Consider the following 21,786-nt stretch of genomic DNA (forward strand, 5'->3'; position numbering starts at 1 on the left):
AATTAATTAAAAATCATTTTTCAATTGACAAAACAAATAAATTTTCTTTTTGACCCTGAACACTCGCTCGCTCTCTCACACACACAAAATTTAATGAGACTGTGACGTCTAGTAGTAGAGATGATGTGTTTAAATAGTTTTTCAAAATGTAATTCAAAATGAATTATTGTTATATTATAATAAAGAACAAACGAAAAATATATACATATAAATTCAAATAAAGCTTTTAATGTAAAACACTTTTAAGGTTTCCTAAACAAAACTTTATAAATGACGTCTTAAGGTCTAATGAATTTCATTTGAATACTATAAAAAAAAATAATTTTAAACTAAAAATCTCCCATAGTGTAATATATAATAGTTTAATTAACACTATATAAAGGAAATACTACAAAAAATAGAAAACAAAAACACATTTTTCCCTCCAAAAGTATCGATTTCATAAACTGGAAAAAACATCATTATAAATATAGTGTATTAAAACATGGGCGGTCTTTAAACATTAAAAAAAAAAACTTATTTGTAGAATTGTTGTTTCAGAGTTGTAAACTTCATTAATAAAACACCTTCCTTCTAGTTCATATAATTTTTACGAATTTCCTAATAGTTTCTTTAGTCTGCGGCTCTACAAGGTGTTGGTAGATGAGTGTAATAAAAATTGTTACAAGAATTTCAAATCAAAAACATAAAAATTGTATTTATTGTTAAATGGAAATTGGATTGACTTCAAAGCGGGCCAGCGGGTGTTAATGCTTACCGCCTTAATGTCTGTTTTTTTCGGTTTGGGTGGAGGCCGCCACCTCAATTCTTCATTTCGTTGTAAACATTTCTTTTTTATAATTTGAATTCTTGAATTGTTATAGTTTTGAGGTTTTGTTGTTTATATTTACAATTGTTTATGATAAAGAGTTGTAAAATGTTTTTTTTTATTAATGGAGTTGGTGTTTTACAACAATTGGTTTTTGAAATTAGTTTTTAAAGAAAACTCATTTAAATTAAAGTTAATTGTAAATTATTTCAAATTTATTTATATGAAAAAAAAAAATAATGCAATTCCCTGGCATTTTTTGTTAAAGAAAGTAAATTTTTTTGCATTCAAATTACCATAAATATATTTCTTAAACAGTTTTCTTTAGTTTAGCTGAAAATTATTAAATTCCAAGCTAAATTATAAAAGTTATAAGCAATTTCCTTAATTTAAACCTAATTTTTTAGTTCTAACTTTAATATTTTCAATACATAGCTGTTTGTTGTTGTTTTAACAGCAGAGGTCGCCATTTTTATTTAGTTTCTCTTTTAATACAAAAAGGTAAACAACACTTTTGTTTTGTTCTTCTACACGCCATTTTTGTATGAGAGAGAGCTTATGCTTGTTTGTATGTGGAGTGTGTGTGTGTAGCAAAACAGAGTTTTTGTTGTTATCTTTGCTTAAACGTTGTTTTTGTTTGTAATTTAAACAGTGTTGCTATGGTTTTGCAAGAATCAAGCTTTTTTTTTTATAGATTTTTATAAATTTATCTCTACTTTCTTGAAGTATTAATGTTTTTCACTTAATTATTTGCCAAGCCTGTCTATTTTAATAATTTTCATTTTATAAATTATTTCTTATGTTATTTCAATTACAAATCTATGCATTTTAATTTAATTTCCTTTTATTTTAATTAAAAATTTCTGTCTCTATTTTGAAAAAAAATTTTACAAATAAAATCAGCATCTTTATATGACATTGAATGTGTCAAATTGTATTTATATACATAAATTATTTAATATTATTATTATGCAAATTAAATTATATGTATATTTAACAAATTAATAAACAATAAAAAAAAAATTTTTGAATTTAAAAATAAACATTAAAAGAAAAAGCGCAATTTTCTGCTAATTGCTGAGAAAATAAAATCAAATGCAAATAAAATTTAAATAAATTAAAATACCACTATAAAATTGCGTATGTATGTCTTGTTAAGCAGCAATTTAAATGTATTAAATTAAAGTAAATTGCTTAGAACTAGAATTTTGGCGCCAATGATTTAAAAAAACAATTATTTTTTTTTGGTTTGTAACAAGATTGTTAACAATTTTAAAAATTTTAGCCGTTGACTAATAATCATAATAATTTATAAATTAATGTAATAAATATTTAACATATTTGGCTACTGTTTGGATCACTTGAAAACAACAAAACAAAACTACTCAAATGCATTTTGTTACACCTACACAAATCATTAAGTGTTCATAGTAAATTTTATTAAGGCTAAGAACAGTTTGCAAGAATTTTTATATAAAATTATAGAAAATTTTGTGAAAAATCTGGTATTACCCCTAATTATTGTTAAAGATTTTTATTGTTTATTATTGAGGTCGCCGACCGTAAGTACTAAAACAATTTTTTATTATAAGTTTTTCAACACCTTTTATTTTTTCGAAAAAAAATATTTAAAATAAAATAAAAGCGCAAAAAAATTTATATGAAAAATTATTAAAATGAATTTTTGTTTTTGTATTGAAAGCAAACAAATAGAAAACTGAAAGATTTGTAATTTAAATAAATATTTGTTTTGTTTGTTTATTTATTTATTTATCTATTTGTTTATGAATGTAGTAGAAAATATTGTTTACTATTTTTGTAGTCCGAACACATGAGAATTTTTGCCATAAAATAGTTGTGTTGTTTTTGAAAAAGGAAACCTGGTGACAGCTCAAAATAACAAACATACTATACAACTTTAAAGCAAAAAAAAAAATTGCCAAGCAAATTTCAAAATCTAAACAAGTATTAAGCTAAGAAAACTGAATGAAAAATATTGTAGAAATATGTTTATTTGTGAATGGAAAAAATTAAAAACAGGTAGAACTTAGAACAAATAAATAAAACTAACAAAAAAATAAATAATTTGAAATTGAAGAAATTTAGTTTTAAATTATGAAAAAATTTCTATTTTTTAAATCCAAAATGACACTTTGATAAATTTGAGTTTTTTTTCTGTTTAAAAACTATTACAGGAAGTTGTTTGTTACTTAAAAAACTACAATTTTGTTGATTTTCTTTTTTACATATTGCAACATGTTTAACAAACTTTAGCCAATCATCTTTGGCCTGTTTTTTTCTATGCCAAGTTTTATTTTTTTGTACCTACATACTCTTCACTAGATAAAAAAATATAAAACTAAAATGTTTAAAGTGGCGTCTAACAGCCGCTTACAACCAACCTGGAACGCGTAGGTTAAGTTTTCTTTTTGCCAAGCAATTTGATAAAATTGACAGTTTACTTTACATCAAACTGAACACTACAAAAAAAAAAAAAAAACAGAAAAAACTTTTTACGTTATTTTCGTTTATTATTTTTTTTTATTTTGTTTAAGAAAAAATAAAAATTGCATGTGTAGGAATCTGCTAAATGCAATTTGGCGCCTCAATGGCTTGCAACGTAGGCTTAAAACATTAAAAGTTTTTTTTCTTTGTAAAACGAAAATTTTGTATTTAAATGCTTAAGTAAGCATTTCCGGCAGGAGGTTTTTATATATATTTTTTTTGTTCATTTAAAGTTATCATATAACATTTTTGGTAATTTTATATAAATTTCTAAAAATGAAGAAGTTTTTTTTTTGCATCCAACGAAGAAGAAATCAAATTAATTTTATGTTTTAGCAAATTGTTTTTTTTTTTGTTTGCTTTTTTAGTTGAAATGTTTTTGGTGGCGCCATTTAATGTCAATGTGTCAAGTGTATGCGAAGAAATATTTGTAAAAATGTAATTAAGCGTAAGATGCTTTTAATACAATTTAAATAAAATTTTATGAAAATAAAAAAAAAAACAAATTAGACACACAAAATAATTGGCACAATTTGTAAATAAAATTATTTTCATAATAATTTTATTATTATAAAAAGAAAATACTTTAAAAATACTTAAAACTTAAGTAAAAACAACCATTAAGCAACCATACTGCATATATACAGATATTAAGATCTCTTTTAGCTATATATAAAAACCAATTAAGCAAAAACAACCACAAAGCTGGGTTTTATACACACATTCATCCACATTAAAGTAAACAATGCTGTTTTAAGCTCTCTCCTACCAATATAAAAACAACCACTAAGCAAAAACAACAAAAACAAACACACACGCCTAAAAGTAAGCAATGCATATTTAAGCTCTCTCAAATAAACATGGCGCCTGTAGCAACAAAACAATAACAATAAAAAAAGGTAAACAAACGGTTTATTTAAAGAGTAAATAAATAAAGATGGCGTATTTTACTAAAAAAAACAATAACAACAATTAGTGTAATGTAAAAAATTAAGGTTAGAACTAAAAAATTGAATAATTTAACTTGGATTTTTATGATTTTCCACTAAAATCATGAAATTATTGTAGGGAATATATTTAGTTATCAATACAGCTTAAAATTATTTCTTTCTTTCACTTGGTTTAAATCAATTTTTTATTCATATATAAATGGGCGCCACATATATTTTGCGTGCGAATATTTATTTATTATTAAATTATGTATATTTTTGTTTATTATTAAATTTGTTTCTTCTATCTTTCTTTTTTACCACTTAAGCAAGAAAAAAAAAATCAGGGTTGTTGTTATTGTTGTTGCTTTTTATTATGAGCTCATTTTTTTTAATGCTTTATGAAGTTGTTGATTAGAAAATTAAATATTATCATAAAAAAAATTATATGGTTAAACACATATATTTTGTTTTCCATTAAAATTAACAAATTATTAGCAAATTTTATGGCATATAATTTGTTATAATCCACTGACTGCTTTTAAGGGTATGTATTTGGTTTTATTTCAGTTTTATGAAATAAATTTAAAATTTTATTTCGGTTTTTAAGTAGGTTAATGTTAAATGTACATTAAATTATATTTAAAAAAACGGCCACATAAATTAAAATATTATTTTCAATTAAGCAAAAAAAAAAAAAGAGGAACAGAAATTCAATGGCTGGTGGAAAAAAAGGCATGTGTTTCGTTTTTTTTTTTTGGAGTGCAGAGGGCTATAAAATATTAATAATTTTTTAATTGAATTTATTAACGAAAAAACATGTGCTTGCAATAAATATAATATAAAAAATAGATATATAAATGAATTTAAAAAAAAACTAACCTCAAAATATTCCTTATTATTAATGACTTTATTTTTTCTCTTTTTCTATTTACAGTTTCTGAATGTCAATTTGGCAAAACTTTGCGTGAATTGGGCTCGACCTGGTATGCCGATTTGGGACCACCATTCGGCGTTATGTATTGCATTAAATGTGAATGTGTGGCGGTAAGTTTTCAAACATCTAACAAATATTATTAATAATTATTATTAATTTTTTTTAAATTTTGTTGCTTTTTTTTTGTTATTGTGGCTTTTCAAATTGTGCGTTTTCACCTAAATGATTAATGAGCTTTTTAAAGGTCTTTTATAACGAACATGTTTTTAAAATTTTTCTTTAAAAAAATTTTTTTTTTTCTAGCATGAAAGTAAAAATAAAATAAATTAATATTTGCAAATTGGTAAAAAAAAAACAAAAGAAAAACATGACAGGAAAATGTTATTGCAATAAAAAAAAAATATCCAAAACCTTTCTAAGCAAAACAAAAATTTTAAAATATTTTTCATGTGAATTTCTGTTTAAATCCTATAACGTGTGCTCCATGTCTTTAAAGGTTTTAAATGATTAATAACTTTATTTATTTGTGTCTCAAATATATTACGCAAATTCTTGTTAACTCAGAGAAGAAAAAATATACATTGGTATTTTGTTTTCATTTAATTAATTTTTTTTGTTGGTTGGTTGTTGCTGCTTTTTATAACACTTGATGATGTCTTGTTTTTGGCCTCGTTTAAATAATGTATAGAGCAGAAATTTTAAGAGAAAATCAAGTAAATATAAGAAGAATGGGTAACAGCAAAAAAAAATAAAAATATATAAAGAAAAAAACATTTAATTGACGCCATAAAGTCTTTTTTTAGTCTGCATGTCTGTGATTTTTATAAATGTATTATTTTTCTTTATTTTTGTCTGTTTTTTTTTTTGCGAATGTCTCAAGTCTTCTGGGTTTAATTTTAATCATGATTATATTTATACTCGGTACAAAACACCAGCAGCAGCATTATACAAAAACAACAACAACAACAAAAAAGAGCAAATGCAAGCAGGTGATATTCAATATTAGGTTTTCAAAAAAATGATAATGGAGCTTAAACCATGTAAGAAGGAAAAAGAAAATCTCAAAAATTCTCTTAGATTTTATAAAATACAGAACTTAGCAAGATATTGAAACTATTATTAGGAAAAATCTTAAGTACATTTTAAAAAAAAAATCTTGCAAAGTTATAAGGAAAATTCAAACTTAACCTCAAAAAAAAAAAAAAATCGCCAATTGCCATATTTTTATTAAATATAACATATTTTATTGCTCTTAAAAGCCAAACTAAAGGAAATTTAACAATTCCCATCAAAATTAGTCAAGTTTTAAAGAAAAATCGTACTTAACCTCAAATTTTATAAAATTTTCAAACTCCTCTCATTGGCTTTAAATACACAAAATTCAAAAGCTAAAAGATTTTTACGCTATAAACCATGAAATTTAAACGATTTAAAGTAACAGTAACAAAGTCTTCCATAGATATAAGGAAAATTCCAACTTAACCTAAAAAAAAAAAAAAAAACGCCAATAGCCATATTTTTGTTAAACATTAAATATTTTCTTGCTCTTAATAGACCAACTAAAAGAAATCTAACAATTTCTATTCAAATTATTGAAGTTATAAAAAAAAATCGTTCTTAACCTCAAATTTTAAAAAAATTTCAAACTCCTCTCATTCGCTTAGAATTCACAAAATTCAAAAGCTAAAAGGATTTTATACAATAAACCATGAAATTTGAACGATTTAAAGTAATAGTAACAAAGTTATAAGAAAAAAACGGATTTAACCTAAAAAGATTTTCATGAAAATTGTCCGTATTTCAAGCTTAAATTAAATAGTAGATAACCTAACAATTTTAAAGAAAATTAATAAAGTCATAAGAATAGATCCTAACTAACCTCAAAAAGAATCTCAAATTGCATTAAATTACATTTCAATTGAAAATTTTCAAATTTCATATTTTCCAATTTCTTTGTAAATTAAAGTTGTGATTTTATTTTCTTGAACCCAAAAACTTTTGCATAAAAAACTCAATATGAAATTAATAATACTAATTAAAAAAACGAAATCAGATTTTTGTTTTTTATGATAGACATTTTTTTTGCCAACATCTAGTATTTTTCAATAAATTATAAAAAAATTTATGAGTTAATTAAAAATTATGAAAAACAAATGGCTTTAGCATTTCTTTTTTTGTTTTTGGTTCAAATAAAACAGACAGTCGTAAAAACGCAAAAAGCCAACAAAATTAAAAAAAAACAAAAAAAATTAATGAAAAAACATTCTTCTCACGGTTTCAATTTTAAAATATCTCTTCCAGGTTCCCAAAAAACGGCGCATAGTGGCTCGTGTTCAATGTCGCAATATTAAAAATGAATGCCCGCCCGCCCTGTGCGATGATCCCATCTTGCTGCCCGGTAAATGTTGTAAAACCTGCCCCGGCGATAAAAATAATGGTAAGTACATTTAAATATTTCTTTTTACAATTCTATATAATTTTCGGTTTACTTTCTTGAATGAATCATTCATAATTTTTTGAAATCCCTTCGCCATGAATAAAATAAAATATATCAAAATTTATAATCGCTACATAAATCATAAAATATTTCAAGCATTTAAAAATAAATTGTCTGCTAGATTAAGCAAAATAAAAAGAAATATGTAGATAATTTTTCTCAACAAGACATTTTGGACAGAGGAAAATTGTTGTTTTTCTTTTTGTTTTACTTATATTTTTTAATATATTTAACACGATATTGCTTTTTTTGCAAACTTTTTATAAAAGATTTTTGTCGTTTTTGATCATAATAAACATATTTCATACAATTTTATGGGCAGCGAAAAAAATAATTTCTGCAAAAAAAAACAGAATATTTTCAATGACAAAAATACACAAATTTTCGCAAAATAAAAAAAAAAATACAATATATTTTTATATATAAAAGATTAAGACAGCAAAAAAAAGCAGACGATTTTATATATATTAAAGTTTATTTTAAGTAATTTATTTAAAGCAACACTAAGAGAAATTTTTCAAAAAAAAAAACACTATATTCCAATACTTCAGTTAATTTTTATAAAAATCAGCTTAAAGCTTTAAGATTTTTTAAAAGCTTTTAAGAAAATTTCCTAATTAAACTTTAAGTAGTTAAATTAAAGCTTTATTTTGGTCAAAGCTATGAAATTTATAAAATTTAGCTTAAAGCTTTTAACAAAGCTTTTGCTTTTTTTTAAAATATTTCTTTTAGTTTAAATTTTATTTGAAATTTTGTTAAATTTCTTATTTTTTTATGAATTTTTTATATTTTCTTTTTAATTTTAAAGAAATTTTAACAAAAGCTTTAAGCTTTTTATAAAGCTTTATTTTAAATTTTGTAAAATTTTATGTAATTCACATTTTTTTTAATGAAATATATAGAAATCTATTTAAAATATAGATAATTTAGCTTAAATTAACAAAAAGCTTTAAGCTTTAAAAAAGCTTTTTCTTAAACTTTGGAATTTTAGCAAAATGTTAAGGTTTTCTTTATTGTAATAAATTTTCTTTAAAATTAAACACAAAATTTAAAGAAAGCTTTAAAGCTTTCAATAAAGCTTTTTCATAATTTTTGGATTTCTAAACTAATTTGTTAGAAAAACATATAGGCTTTTAAATTTTCTCCAAAAAAGGCTTTAATATATAAAAAAAAAATCTCAAAGCTTTAAAAAAGCTTTTCATTATCTTTTTTTGGAAAATTGTTTAATTTTCTCGGTGTTCTTATTCCTCCATAATTTTTTTGTGTGAGTGTCAACACTTAAAAGTTTTATTGGCCTTTAAAAACCAAATAACAAGATTTTTTCTTTTCATACGTGTGTTAAAACAAAATTAATTTCTCTAACATCTGCTGGTATATTGTTAATTTTTTATTATTAAATAATATATATAATTTTTATTAAAAAAAAATTATATAGATTGGCGTCTGTCTATTTTATTTTCATATTCTATTGCTACGACGTCAATAGATATTTGTTTTCTAAAAACAAATTTAAACCACTTTGCTAAATGTATAAAAAAAATAAATAAATACCTTTGGAAATAATCAAAACCATCATCATCATTAGTAGCCAAAAAACTATGCGTAAATTCTTAATAGAAATATAATTTATTTATAAAACTTTTTTTATAAAATTAACCTTATTTTTATAAGTAATTTTCTGCCTGAATAGCATACATAATTATGAAAAAATTAAAATTGGCGTCATCCATCCACTGTTTAAAAAGAAAACGAAACTTTTTTAAACGTTTTTTTCGCCTTTGTTCATCATACTCATAAAGGTGTGTTGTTTGTTAAACAAATAGTTTGAAATGACTTTATAAACAAATTGTTATAAACAATCACGTTTTTCTTTAAGAGATATTATGCTATATAAACAAATAGTTTGGTCTTGAAATTAGAAACCCTGAGTCAGGGCAAATATTATATTTATTTGGAGTAAAAAGGGCGTTACTTTTAACACTAAAGTTTTATGAACTTTTTTCTGCATTCTGTTAAATATTAATCACTTTTTTCAAATCTGTAGAGAGTTTACAGCAACAACAAAAAAATCTTAAAATTGTATCTCCTTTTACCAACAACAACAAAACATAAAACCTTTTTTTTATATAACAAAAAATACCAAAAGGTATTTCTTTTAAGAGTCTTCTCTTAAACAGATCTTATCATTTGATCTTTAAGTATTTGTTGTTGTTGTTGGCCAGATAACTCTCAACACGATGTTGTTGTTGTTGCATTGTGCTGAGTTGTCCAGTGCAACCATAAGAAATTCCGTTTCAATTTAAAACTTTTGTTGCTGTGTGTGTATTGTGTTTTGGGTCATTTTTCTTCCAAAAGGAAGGAATCTTTTTCAATGTGAGAAATGAATGAATTTCATTTTCAAGATAAATGAGTTTCCTACGTTTAAGAATGTGTTAGCACACACAAACAACGCACATTCATTTTAATGATTAATAATGAAAATTTTTTTAAAGAATTTACACACAAAAATTTGAGGTTTGTTTAAAATTTTTAATTAAATTTTATGGAGCTACAGCAAAGGTGTTAATTAAGAAATTTAACAAGAATTTTTAGATCAAACAGGGTTCAATGAAGCAAAAATTCCATAAATTAAAAAAAGTAACCGGTACCACTTTTTTTAAAAAATTTAGAATAATTAACTCCCTTTAATTTAAACGAATAATAAAGCCAATTTAAAATCGAACTTACAAAAATTTAAACAAAAATTCCTTAAATAAAAAAGTAATCGGTACTAAAAATTTAGGAAAATGGAAATTTAATAGCAAAAATAACTTTAATAAATACTACTTTCAATTTAAAACAAAACTAAAAAATAACAAATTCATTAAACAAAAAAAAGTAATCGGTACCAAATTTTTCACAAATTGAAAATAACAATTTCTAATTGCTTTAAACGAATGCTTTACGTAATTACAATAAAATTACATAGAAAAGTTAACAAAAAATCCTTAAATAAAAAAAGTAATCGGTACTAAACGCATAAGAAAATGGTTAAACAATACCAAAAATACTTTTAATAACTACTAATTTCAATTTAAAATAAATCAGCATAAAAAATTATTTCAAAATCCTTGAAATACAAAAAAGTAATCGGTAACCAAATATTTCAAAAAATTAAAATAACCATTTCCAATTCATCTTAACGAAAACCGCAAATCAATTGAAATAAAATTATATAAAAAATTGAACAAAATTTTTTTAAATAAAAAAGTAATCGGTACTAAAATCATAAGAAAATGAAAATTCAGAACTAAAAATAGCATTAGAAAATACTACTTTCAATTTAAAATAAAATACTATAAAAAATTCTTTCAAAATTCTTGAAATACAAAAAAGTAATCGGTACCAATTTTTTTTAAAAAATATTTTGAAATAGAAAATAACCATTTCTAATAGCTAAAAATGAAGGCTATAGCCTAATTAAAATAAAATTACATAAAAAATTTAAGAATAAATCCTAAAATAAAAAAAGTAATCGGTAGCAAAATTGTTAGAAATTAAAAATAAATAATTTTAAAAACCATTAAAAAATATTACATTCAATATAAAGTAAAACTTTATAAAAAATTCTTTCAAAACTGCTCAACTTTAAAAAAGTAATCGGTTACCAAAAATTTCAAAAATTAAAAATAACCATTTCCAATTAATGTAAACGAATACTTTTGCTCAATTAAAATAGAATTACAAGAAAAATTTAACAAAAATTCCTTAAATAAAAAAAGTAATCGGTAGCAAAAAAATTTTAAAATAAATTTAGCAATTTTAAATGCCATTCAAAAATACATTACTCCATTTAGAGTTAAACTACATTAAAAATAATTGAAATTTAGCTTTAATACAAAAAAGTAATCGGTACCAGCTATTTTAAAACTATTTCAATTCTAATTTAAATTTTATGAATTTTTTGTATAACAAAGTTTCTTAAATTTTCCTTAATTTCTTTACAATTTTCTAAGAATTTCATTTTCTTTTCATGTAGTTTTTTTAAGCCCTTTTTAAAGCCAGAATTTAAGCCTTATTTATGGGTTTTCTGAGGTAATTTGTTCTAGTCGTTAACATTTTTATAGACTCAACTTTTTTTTTCTCTCTTTGAGTTTATTATAATTTAGATTATATTTTTTTTATCTGTTTAAAATCTTGATTTTATGGGTTTTTTTTATATAAACCTTAAAGCGCTTATTTTAACTTTTCATTTGATCTTGTTAATAAAATAAAGGAAATCCTAAAATATTGTCAACGTTAAAGAATGAAAAAAAAAACACGACACGACACGATCACAACAAAATTGTTTCATTGAGAGAAAAAACGAGCACGACGCCTTTATTATCTCTAGACCGTTTAGATCAATAAAAATAGAGATTTTGTTAGGGAGATAATAATTCTTAAAGCTGGGGTGTTGGTTTAACTACTAATAGTTGTTGCGTATCTTTTAAGGTTTGAGCTATTTAGGCCTCCCGCTGTTAAAGGTAGAGAGAAGAAAAAAAACAGTTTTGGAATTCCTTAAAATGAGATAATTTAATAAGCGTTAAAATGCTCGAGTTATGTCATTATAAAGACAACGTAAGATGATGACCAAACCATTTTCAGTTTAAGGCAAGTTTAACTGCATAAATTATGAGTAGCAGAAGAGGTAGTAGTAACTAAGTGAGTGAGTAAGTAGTACAATGATTAAAAACCTTAAGGAATCAACACATTGCCAAGTCACTGTTAAACGAAGAAGTAGAGAAGTTGTGTTTTTTAGGAGGAGGTTCGTTTTACAAAACATTACAGCAGCTCAGTATAACTATATGATAAAGATGAGGCATCATGCTGTAAATTTTAATGATAATGATGACAATGATGAGGCAGCTCTAGAGTTGGTTTTTTTTCATTTTGTTCATTTCATAAAAAGATCTGTTTGCTGGAAATGATTTGTTAAGGCTTAAATATGTTGTTGACAATAATTTTAAGAATTTTTAGCTTCATTGAGAGCTGCTTAAACGTTTTGCAGCAGGCCTGTAGCCATTTATACTTTTATAAATGAACAAAAAATACATACATATAAAAATATTTTCAATTATAAAGAGTTTGAAAAAGTAAATGACTTTTTTTGGTTTTATATGGCATATTTTTGTCATAACCAAATTTGGTAAGATAGAGACTGCCACTATGTTGAGTTTTCCAAACAATACTCAACTTCTTTTGATGTATTTTTTTTTTTTTGCTTTTTTGCACAATTTTCTCAACTATAAAGGAGTTTTACTACTCTAGTCATATTTAGTAATTGTGGCCAACTACTCTATGCAACACAGCAGCAACAACTTGAAGTCTCTTAGTAAGTTAAAATGTTGCATGCTGATGCATGATGGTGGTGGTGGTGGTGGAACGCTAAGCAATTGTAATGTATTTGGTATGATTTAACTTGTTTTTTTATTTTTCTTTCAACATTTATTTAAAAAAAAATGAAGTTGCACTATTATGGAAACGAGTTCATGTTTTGATAAATGCCTAGGCACCTTCATCATCAGCCTCATCATCTTCATCATATAACATCACCAACGCCAAAGCATGCATGATCAATTCTTTCTTTAACTTAACAATTTAGCATTTTTACCACACAAATGAAAAAAAACCTTTTCTTATAAAACTCTTCTTATAAAAAGTGAAAATTTGCTTTACATTTTTTTTGTTTTGATACCAAATCAAACTGATCGTAAGAATTTTTCTAGAATTATAGACTCCATCTAATAATAGGTAAACGTGGTAATACCAAACAAAACAAAAAACAAACCAGTTCCCTATAATGTATAACAAAACATAAAATAAACTTGGTAAACTTACCTTTTATGGTTTCCCCTCGATTTTTTTTTCTTCTTTCGTCATCTGAGCTACAAGCAGTTAAATGGCCTGTAACAAAGAAATTATAAATATTTGAAATATTTCAACAATTTATTCAATCATAGAGCAAAAAACTAAAAAAAATTGTATGCTTAAAAGAAACTTTGTTTAAGAAAATTTCTTAATAAATCCTTAGAGATTTAATAAAACACAAACTGAGAAAATGAAAAAAAAACAAGAAGATACAAAACTTCATAAAGTTTCTCTTAAAGCTTTCTTTGTAGTATGAAGCCAAAAACCACAGGAGGTGACTATAAAAATGCCAAGAGATTAAGCCACACAAGTTGTGGCGGCTGGAAACTTATAAATAATAAAAGAAAATAAATGGGTTTTTTTTGGCAAGAAAATCAACAAAAAAAAAAACACAAAAAAGTAATCGGTTTTAAGTTTTACAAAATAATTGAAAATTTTGATTAAATACTAAAAAAGTAATCGCCACCCAAGCATTCAGAAATTAAAAATTATTTATTCCTAATAATCTAAATGCATATTACAGCTAAATTGGATTAAAAATCATAAAAAAATTAACAAAAATTCCATTAATAAAAAAAGTAATCGGTACTAAAATGTTAAAAAATTAAAAATCACCAAATCTAAATACTTAAAAAATTAACACATTCAATTTAAAATTAAACTACATAAAAATTAATTTAAATGCAAAAAAGTAATCGGTAACCATAAATTTCAAAAATTCAAAATAAACAATTTCTTTTAATACCAAAGAATACTACAGCTAAATTAAAATAAATTCACATACTAAATTTTATAAAAATGCCTTAAATAGAAAAAGTAATCGGTACTAAAATTGAAAAAAATTAAAAATCACCAAATCTAAGTACGTAAAAAAATACAACTTTTAATATAGAATAAAATTATCTAAAAAATAATAGAAAAATTCTGTAAATACAAAAAAGTAATCGGTAACCATAAATTTCAAAAATTCAAAATAATCAATTTCTTTTAATACCAAAGAATATTACACCTAAATTAAAATAAATCCTTATAGAAAATTTTATAAATATACCTTAAATAGAAAAAGTAATCGGTACTAATATTTAAAAAAATTAAAAATCCACAAATCTAAATAGTTAAAAAAATACTGCTTTCAATTTGAAATAAAATTACAAAAAAATTAATTTAAAATTTCCTTAAATACAAAAAAGTAATCGGTAACCATAAATTTCAAATATTCAAAATAACCACTTTTCTTTAATACCAATGAATAATACAGTTAAATTAAAATAAATCCTCTTGAAAAAATTAACAAAATAACTTTAAATAAAAAAGTAATCGTTAGAAATTTTGTAAAAAAAACCAAAATATTCAATTCTAAATGGTATGAAAAATTGTACTTTAAATTTTAAATAAAACAAAACACAAACAAATTTTAAAATTCCTTAGATACAGAAAAGTAATCGGTACCAAAATTTTCGGAAACTCAAAGAAATCTCATTCAAACCGTCAACAAAACCTAGAAATTAATTGACAAGTCAGTCTTTCAACAGATTTTTGTGTTTTTTTTATAAATTATTCGTTACATATTTGTGGTAACCAACTCTGACTCTATTGGCCATAATAAATCATCTACAATGTTTAAGGAATTTAACAGTTTATTATGGAAATACCAACAAAAGCCAACTTGTTTAATAAAATATAATGGTTTTATAAAGCAAGTTTTTAATAAAATAAAACAACAGAAAAAAAACTATACAAAAGAAAACTTAGGTAATTGAGGAAAATAATAAGAAAAGCAGGAAAATTCCTAAAAAAAAATATACACAAAAGCTATTCAAAGAAAGTTTAATAAATTCTAGAAAAACCAATAAAATTTAAGGAAATAACCTCAAAAATAATAAGAAAAAAAAATTCCTGTTTGTTAGAATTTTTTTTTTGAAAACCTAAAAAGGTGTTAAATTTTAGAGCAATTTTATGAAACACGGAAATCCGGCTTATTATTTATCAAACATAATTCCATTTTTTTCCCTAACAAAGAACCTTAACACATCCTTTTATATCTTTCAAACCAAAACATCCGAAATTTTCTTTAAAATTTTTTCCTTAATCGATAATTTTCTCAACAAAAACTTTCTTGTCCAACCCCATAAATTTCTAGATTTAATTGTTTAACGACATTTTATTGTCATTTTTGTAACATTGTTTGGGTTTATGGGGAACATGTTTGTTACCAAAATCAAAAGAAAAAAATGTTTTTCTTGTCAATGAAATAAATTGTTTCCGAGAATTTTGAGATTTTAAAGATTTCCAAACTACATGAGGTTCTTTTCTTTCAAGTTGTTTTGTGTTACAAAAATCTATTGTTAAGGTATTAAATTTCTGTTACTAACCGTAACAATATTTTTACCTTTTACCCTGAAAAAGCAAAAGAAAGAAAGATCACGTGTATTGGCCGGCCATAGGGAAGGCGGTAACTTGTTAGGGGTATTATGTCAGAAGACCAAACACATAAAGAAAATCCAAAGAAAGACACACACAGTAGAAAAGTAATGAAATGAAATGAATTAATTGGTAATGTTTTGAAATCTGTGTGTGTGTGGGACGGATCCTCCTCTATTCACACATTTTTCTTTTCTCATTATTTTTATTTTTCTTGTTGCTGCTTTTGACAAAAGTGTTGAACGATAAATGAGTTTTGAAATATTTGAAAACAATAACTCGGTTGGTGATTTTCAAATCTGGGTAGAAATTTCCTGTTAATTGTATAATTTAAAAAAAAAATTCTTTCATTCATTCAAGAAGGATTCCAAAATATAAAATACTATATCTCTTTATAAGCTGATGACATTTTTATAACTAATTTCAACTCATTTGTATTCTTTTCATTTTAGAAACCGATGTCGCCTTAGATACACCGGCACCAATTGAAGAAGAAGAGCGCAATATGAAACGTAAGTATCTTACTCTCTCTCTCTTTCCCTCTCCATTTAATCATTTAATCCCCTTATCATTTATATTTCTTAACTTATAATTAATTTTCTCTTTTATAGATTTCGCTGCTCTCCTTACTGGTCGCACCTCGCATTTCCTTAAAGGCGAAGAAATGAAGGCCATGTATACCACCCATAATCCCCACAATATAGTGGCCACCGGTCGCTTTATGTTCCACAAAAAGAATCTCTATTACTCCTTCTATACCTCGGCCAAGGTAACACGTCCACGTGCCATACAATTTGTTGATGATGCCGGCACTATTTTGGAAGAACATCAATTGCAATTGCCAGCAGGACCCCAATCGATTTATCAAAATGTTACTGGCAAAATCTGTGGTGTCTGGCGTCGTGTGCCCCGTGATTATAAGCGTTTGTTGCGTGATGAGCGTTTGCATGTTGTATTGCTGTGGGGCGGTAATAAATTCCAAACTGAATTGGCTTTGGCTGGCAAAATTGGCAAATATACCGCCTTACAATCTGAATTGTTTAGCTCCCTGATGGAACCTGCTCCCGGCTCTAAATCAGAATTGATGTCTGGCTCGGGTGGCACAGCCATTGTCTCGACTAGCAGTGGTGCCGCTTCCTCCATGCATTTGACTTTGGTTTTCAATGGTGTCTTCTCGCCCGATGAATATATGGATGCTCCCGTCAACATTCGCATTGAATCGCCCGATCGCCGTGAGGTTGTTTTGGATGAAATTCAAAAGGTACGCAAACCTTCCTCAGAAGTCAATGTTTTGGAGATCTCTTCCCCCATTTCCATACAAAATTTGCGTTTAATGTCCCGTGGCAAACTATTGCTGACCATTGAATCGAAAAAGAATCCCAATTTGCGCATCCAAGGCCACATTGTTACCCGCACCACTTGTGAAATCTTCCAGACCCTGTTGGCTCCCCACAATGCCGAATCGAAGGCCAGAAGCAGTGGCTTGGCTTGGGTGTTCCTGAATACCGATGGCTCTTTGTCGTACAACATTGAAACTGATCAGGTTAATGCCCGTGATCATCCCGAGATTAGTTTGATTGAGGATTTGGGCAAGAGAAAAACCATGTTGGAAGATTTGACACCCAGCTTTAATTTCAATCAGGCCATTGGTACCGTAGACAAATTGGGTCCCAAAGTGGTGGAGTCTTTGTATGCCGGCGATTTGGGGGTTAATATAGCTATTGAACATGAAACCAGTTTGATAAGAGGCCGTTTGGTATCCCGTCCCGTTGCTGATGCCCGCGACTCTGCTGAACCCATTTTATTGAAGCGATCCGACAATTCTGTTACCGCTCCCAATCATGCCATGGGCATGGCCTGGCTGTCCATTGACAATGAGTGCAATCTACATTATGAAATCACCTTGAGCGGCTTCCAGTCTCATATGCAAGATTTACAAATCTATTTGGAGGAGAAACCCATCGAAGCTATTGGCGCTCCTGTAACACGTAAATTGCTGGAAGAATTCAATGGTTCTTATATGGAGGGTTTCGTTTTGGGCATGCCCTCTAATGAATTGGTTAAATTGGAGTCCAGTGTTTGCTATTTGGAAATCCATTCAAAGGATAAAAAGGAATTGTTGTTGAGAGGCAAATTGAAGTCCACCAAAGTGCCGGCACACTGTTTCCCCATCTACACCGACAACAATGTGCCCAATGTATTTTTGCCCGGCGATCGTAATGATGATGTTTTGATTACACCCGATACCAAATGCTTCCATTCGGGAAGATTCTACGATGAGACCGAACAATGGCGCAGCACTGAAGACACCTGTCAAATGTGTGCCTGCCAGAGAGGTCATGCCACCTGTGAGCCCATCAAATGCCCCGTTATACACTGCAAGGTTAATGAGGAATTGGTGCAATTGGAGGGTGAATGCTGTGCCATGTGTGTGCCACAGAATTTGAACAACAAAGAGGCGGAACATAGCAAACGAGGCTGCCGTTTGGGCGATCAATTCCATTTGGCTGGAGCCACTTGGCATCCATTTTTGCCACCCAATGGTTTTGACACCTGTACCACCTGTAGCTGTGATGCCTTGACTTTGGAAATCAGATGTCCACGCATGGTGTGTCCACCATTGCAGTGCAAGGAAAAGGATGCTTATAGACCAGACAAGAAAGCCTGCTGTAAGGTGTGTCCTGAAGGCAAAATATCCTCACGCAGCAGCAGCAACAATAATCCCAATGTCTTGCAAGATCAAGCCTCCTCCAAACCCAATGTTAGATCCACCGATGATATCTTGCAACAGGGCGGCTGCAAAGTGGTTAATAAGATCTATGAAAATGGCCAGGAATGGCATCCCATTTTGGCTTCCCATGGCGAACAGAAATGCATCAAATGTAGATGCAAGGTAAGTAATAAAAAACTTTTTGTTTATATTTTATTTACAAAGAAACTAATTAAAAATTTTTCTTTTCTTTTAAAGGACTCCAAAGTTAATTGTGATCGCAAGAGATGCTCACGCTCCACCTGCCAACAGAATAGAGTTTCCTCCAAAAGAAAACTGTTCGAGAAGCCGGGCAGTGAGCCTGTCATTGATGAGTGCTGTTCCTCACAATGCAAACGGCCCCGGAGACATCACCGAAGAACCCAGCAGGGCGAACAACAACCAAAGAAGGGTATCAGCAGCTGAATTGTTTAACTTATTTACACAACAAAGGAGTCAGTAATTTGCAAAAAACCTTTAAATTAAAACAAATTACTTACTTTTTGGAGAGAAAGTTTAAAAAACCACAACACAGCAACAGAGAGAAAAAAATTTGATTTTGTAAATTCGATTTTTTTTATAACACACAACAACACTTTACTTCTTCTTTGTCTAAAAAAAAACCAACAAAAAAAAACTAAATTAAACACTGAGAGAAATTCACCTACAGCAACAGCTTAGAAGAGCTAGAGAAACGAAGAGAAATTAGCAGCTTCAAATATTTAGAGAGCAATTTTTTTTCACACACTTATACTTATACTTTAGAAAAGCATATAGAAATCGATATATCTCTATGTATTATAAACTAAACAAAACAAAAAAAATACACTTAAACAAATAATCTATATTAAAACTATACCAGTGCAGTAAGATAAAACAAACAAAATTATTTATTTTATTATAAAAAAAATCTTAAAGAAACAACAAAAAGAAATGTACTACTGTACGGTAATTTTTTTTAAAAAAAAAAGAATATTTTTTTTTTAAAAAATTCTTAAAATATTCAAAATTTCTTTTTTTCTTAAAAAGAAATTTAATTTGAAATTTAAAAAAGAAATTTATATTAGAAATTTCTTAAAAGAAAAAACATGATATATTTATATATATAAATAGAAACACATCCCAAAAGTTTCGACTGATTGACTGAATGGCAACTTTAGTTTTAAGTTTAAAAAAAAAAGAAAAAATATTTTACTTAAAAAATTTATTATTATTAATATAAATTTAAAAAAAAGAAACTTGTTTTTACTAATTTAAAATACATACATTAATTTAACATAAAAACCAACCACTCCCCCTCCCCGCCCCAAACGATAAATGTCTAAGAGAGCCTGTTAAACTTTAACTGCACTCAGAGAAAAACAGGTCCAAAAATTCCTTAAATATCATACAAACATTTTCATACAAACACACACATACATATCCACCTTAATTCACTTACATTATTGTTGTTATATTTTTTTTTATTAAATCATACACTCAAACAAAAAACCTTAATATTTCCTAATTATATTTTAAAAATATAATTAACTGAAATACATAAAATTTTTGCAACCAGAAAAAAAATGAAAAATAATTTACAAAAATGTTTAAAATTATGTATATTTTTTATATACTTAATAACAACTAAAACATTTCAAATTGAAAACATAATTTTCTTACACCCTCTACCCCCACCCCCCCTCAAAACACTTAAAATTTATACAACAAATAGAAGAAAAGAAAACAAGAATTGTATTAATTTTATTTCGTTTAATTTAAATGTTAATATTTTTTATTATTATTATTATTTTAATTGTAATATAATTTAAATTTTATTTTATTTTAATTTTTTTTTGTAAAATCATCATCCTTAATATTGTACAATTTATATTTTTTTTATTATTATTTTATTTGCTTTAGTTTCTTTTTTTATATATAGTATATATTTTTCTTTGTATTATTTTTCCTAATTTAAAATACTTTTTTTTTAAAAAAAAAATATAAAATACACAATCCAAAAAAACCATATAAAACCAACCCACAAATCTTTTATTTATTCCTCATTAATCTTGACCCCCAAAACCCCCCACAACTTCAATATTTTTGTTACCCACCCCCCCTTAACCTACCCACTCGTCATTAAATCGACACCACCAAATTGCTTATATATATATTTTTTTTTATATTATAAATATTATTTTATTTTTCTTTTTATTTTTTTTTATATGTTTGTATTATATAATATAAAAAATACATAGTTTTGATAAATATGCTTATAAAACAAAATAGTTGTACTAGTTTTTTGCATCATATATATTTTACTATATATTATTATTATTTCTTTTTTTTTAATAAAACTATTATATTTATTAAAAAAAGAAAATCAGCAGCAAAATAAATGAAAAAAACCAGCGTTAAAATAAAGAAAAAAAAGTTAACATACCTTTATTGAAATATAAAGAAAAACAAACAACAAAAAAAAAATTAAATAAAATAAAAACTTAATTTTATAAATACTGAAATAAAACTGAAAATCGTGTTTTTATTTAAAAGGGAAATTATGTTGGGCAACAATTTAAAATGGAAATAGATTTCCTCACACTTATTCAACATATAGAATAACCTATAACATCCCTAGAAGGAAATCAAATGCCAAAGCATTACTCACGTAACTAGTTACTTGGGGATAGTGTCAGGCTACTCAAAACATGGGTACCGGCAATTTTTTATACCCACCATCAAAAGAAAAATGGGGGTATGTATATTGATTTTGTCATTCCGTTTGTAACACATCGAAATATTCTTCGCAGACCCACAAAAGTATATATACAGTAGCCCAATAAAGTCTACATACAGGAATTCAAATTAAATTTCTTTCGTTGAAAGCTGTATTTGTAAGTTAAAAGTAGTGAAATATATTTGTTAAAAAAATAAATTCACATTAAAAAAAATTAAAACAACATCACTTAAGTCGGGTTTAGCAACATTTCCTATCACTTCCAAAATTTCACCGTCATTTAATTTTTTGATTCTGAGTCAAATAACGAAAATTTTTTTTGGTTTTTTTGG

The 21,786-nt window shown here is 26.1% G+C and overlaps 1 protein-coding gene across 2 annotated transcripts in view; it reads left to right on the forward strand.

Moving 5' to 3' along the window:
• The window catches only part of sog (short gastrulation), a 43,022-nt gene extending 21,771 nt beyond the window's left edge, over positions 1-21,251 (forward strand). For both annotated transcript variants that reach the window (XM_065510002.1, XM_065510001.1), the window contains 5 exons: positions 5,180-5,289; positions 7,481-7,616; positions 16,439-16,498; positions 16,598-18,879; positions 18,955-21,251. In XM_065510002.1, coding sequence (XP_065366074.1) covers positions 5,180-5,289; positions 7,481-7,616; positions 16,439-16,498; positions 16,598-18,879; positions 18,955-19,161 — 2,795 coding nt within the window. In that variant the 3' untranslated portion in view covers positions 19,162-21,251. The remainder of the gene's footprint in view (positions 1-5,179; positions 5,290-7,480; positions 7,617-16,438; positions 16,499-16,597; positions 18,880-18,954) is intronic.
• The last annotated feature ends 535 nt before the right edge of the window (positions 21,252-21,786 follow it).

The sequence above is a fragment of the Calliphora vicina genome, chromosome 4, assembly GCF_958450345.1.
Source record: "Calliphora vicina chromosome 4, idCalVici1.1, whole genome shotgun sequence".
NCBI classification, from domain to species: Eukaryota; Metazoa; Arthropoda; class Insecta; order Diptera; family Calliphoridae; genus Calliphora; species Calliphora vicina.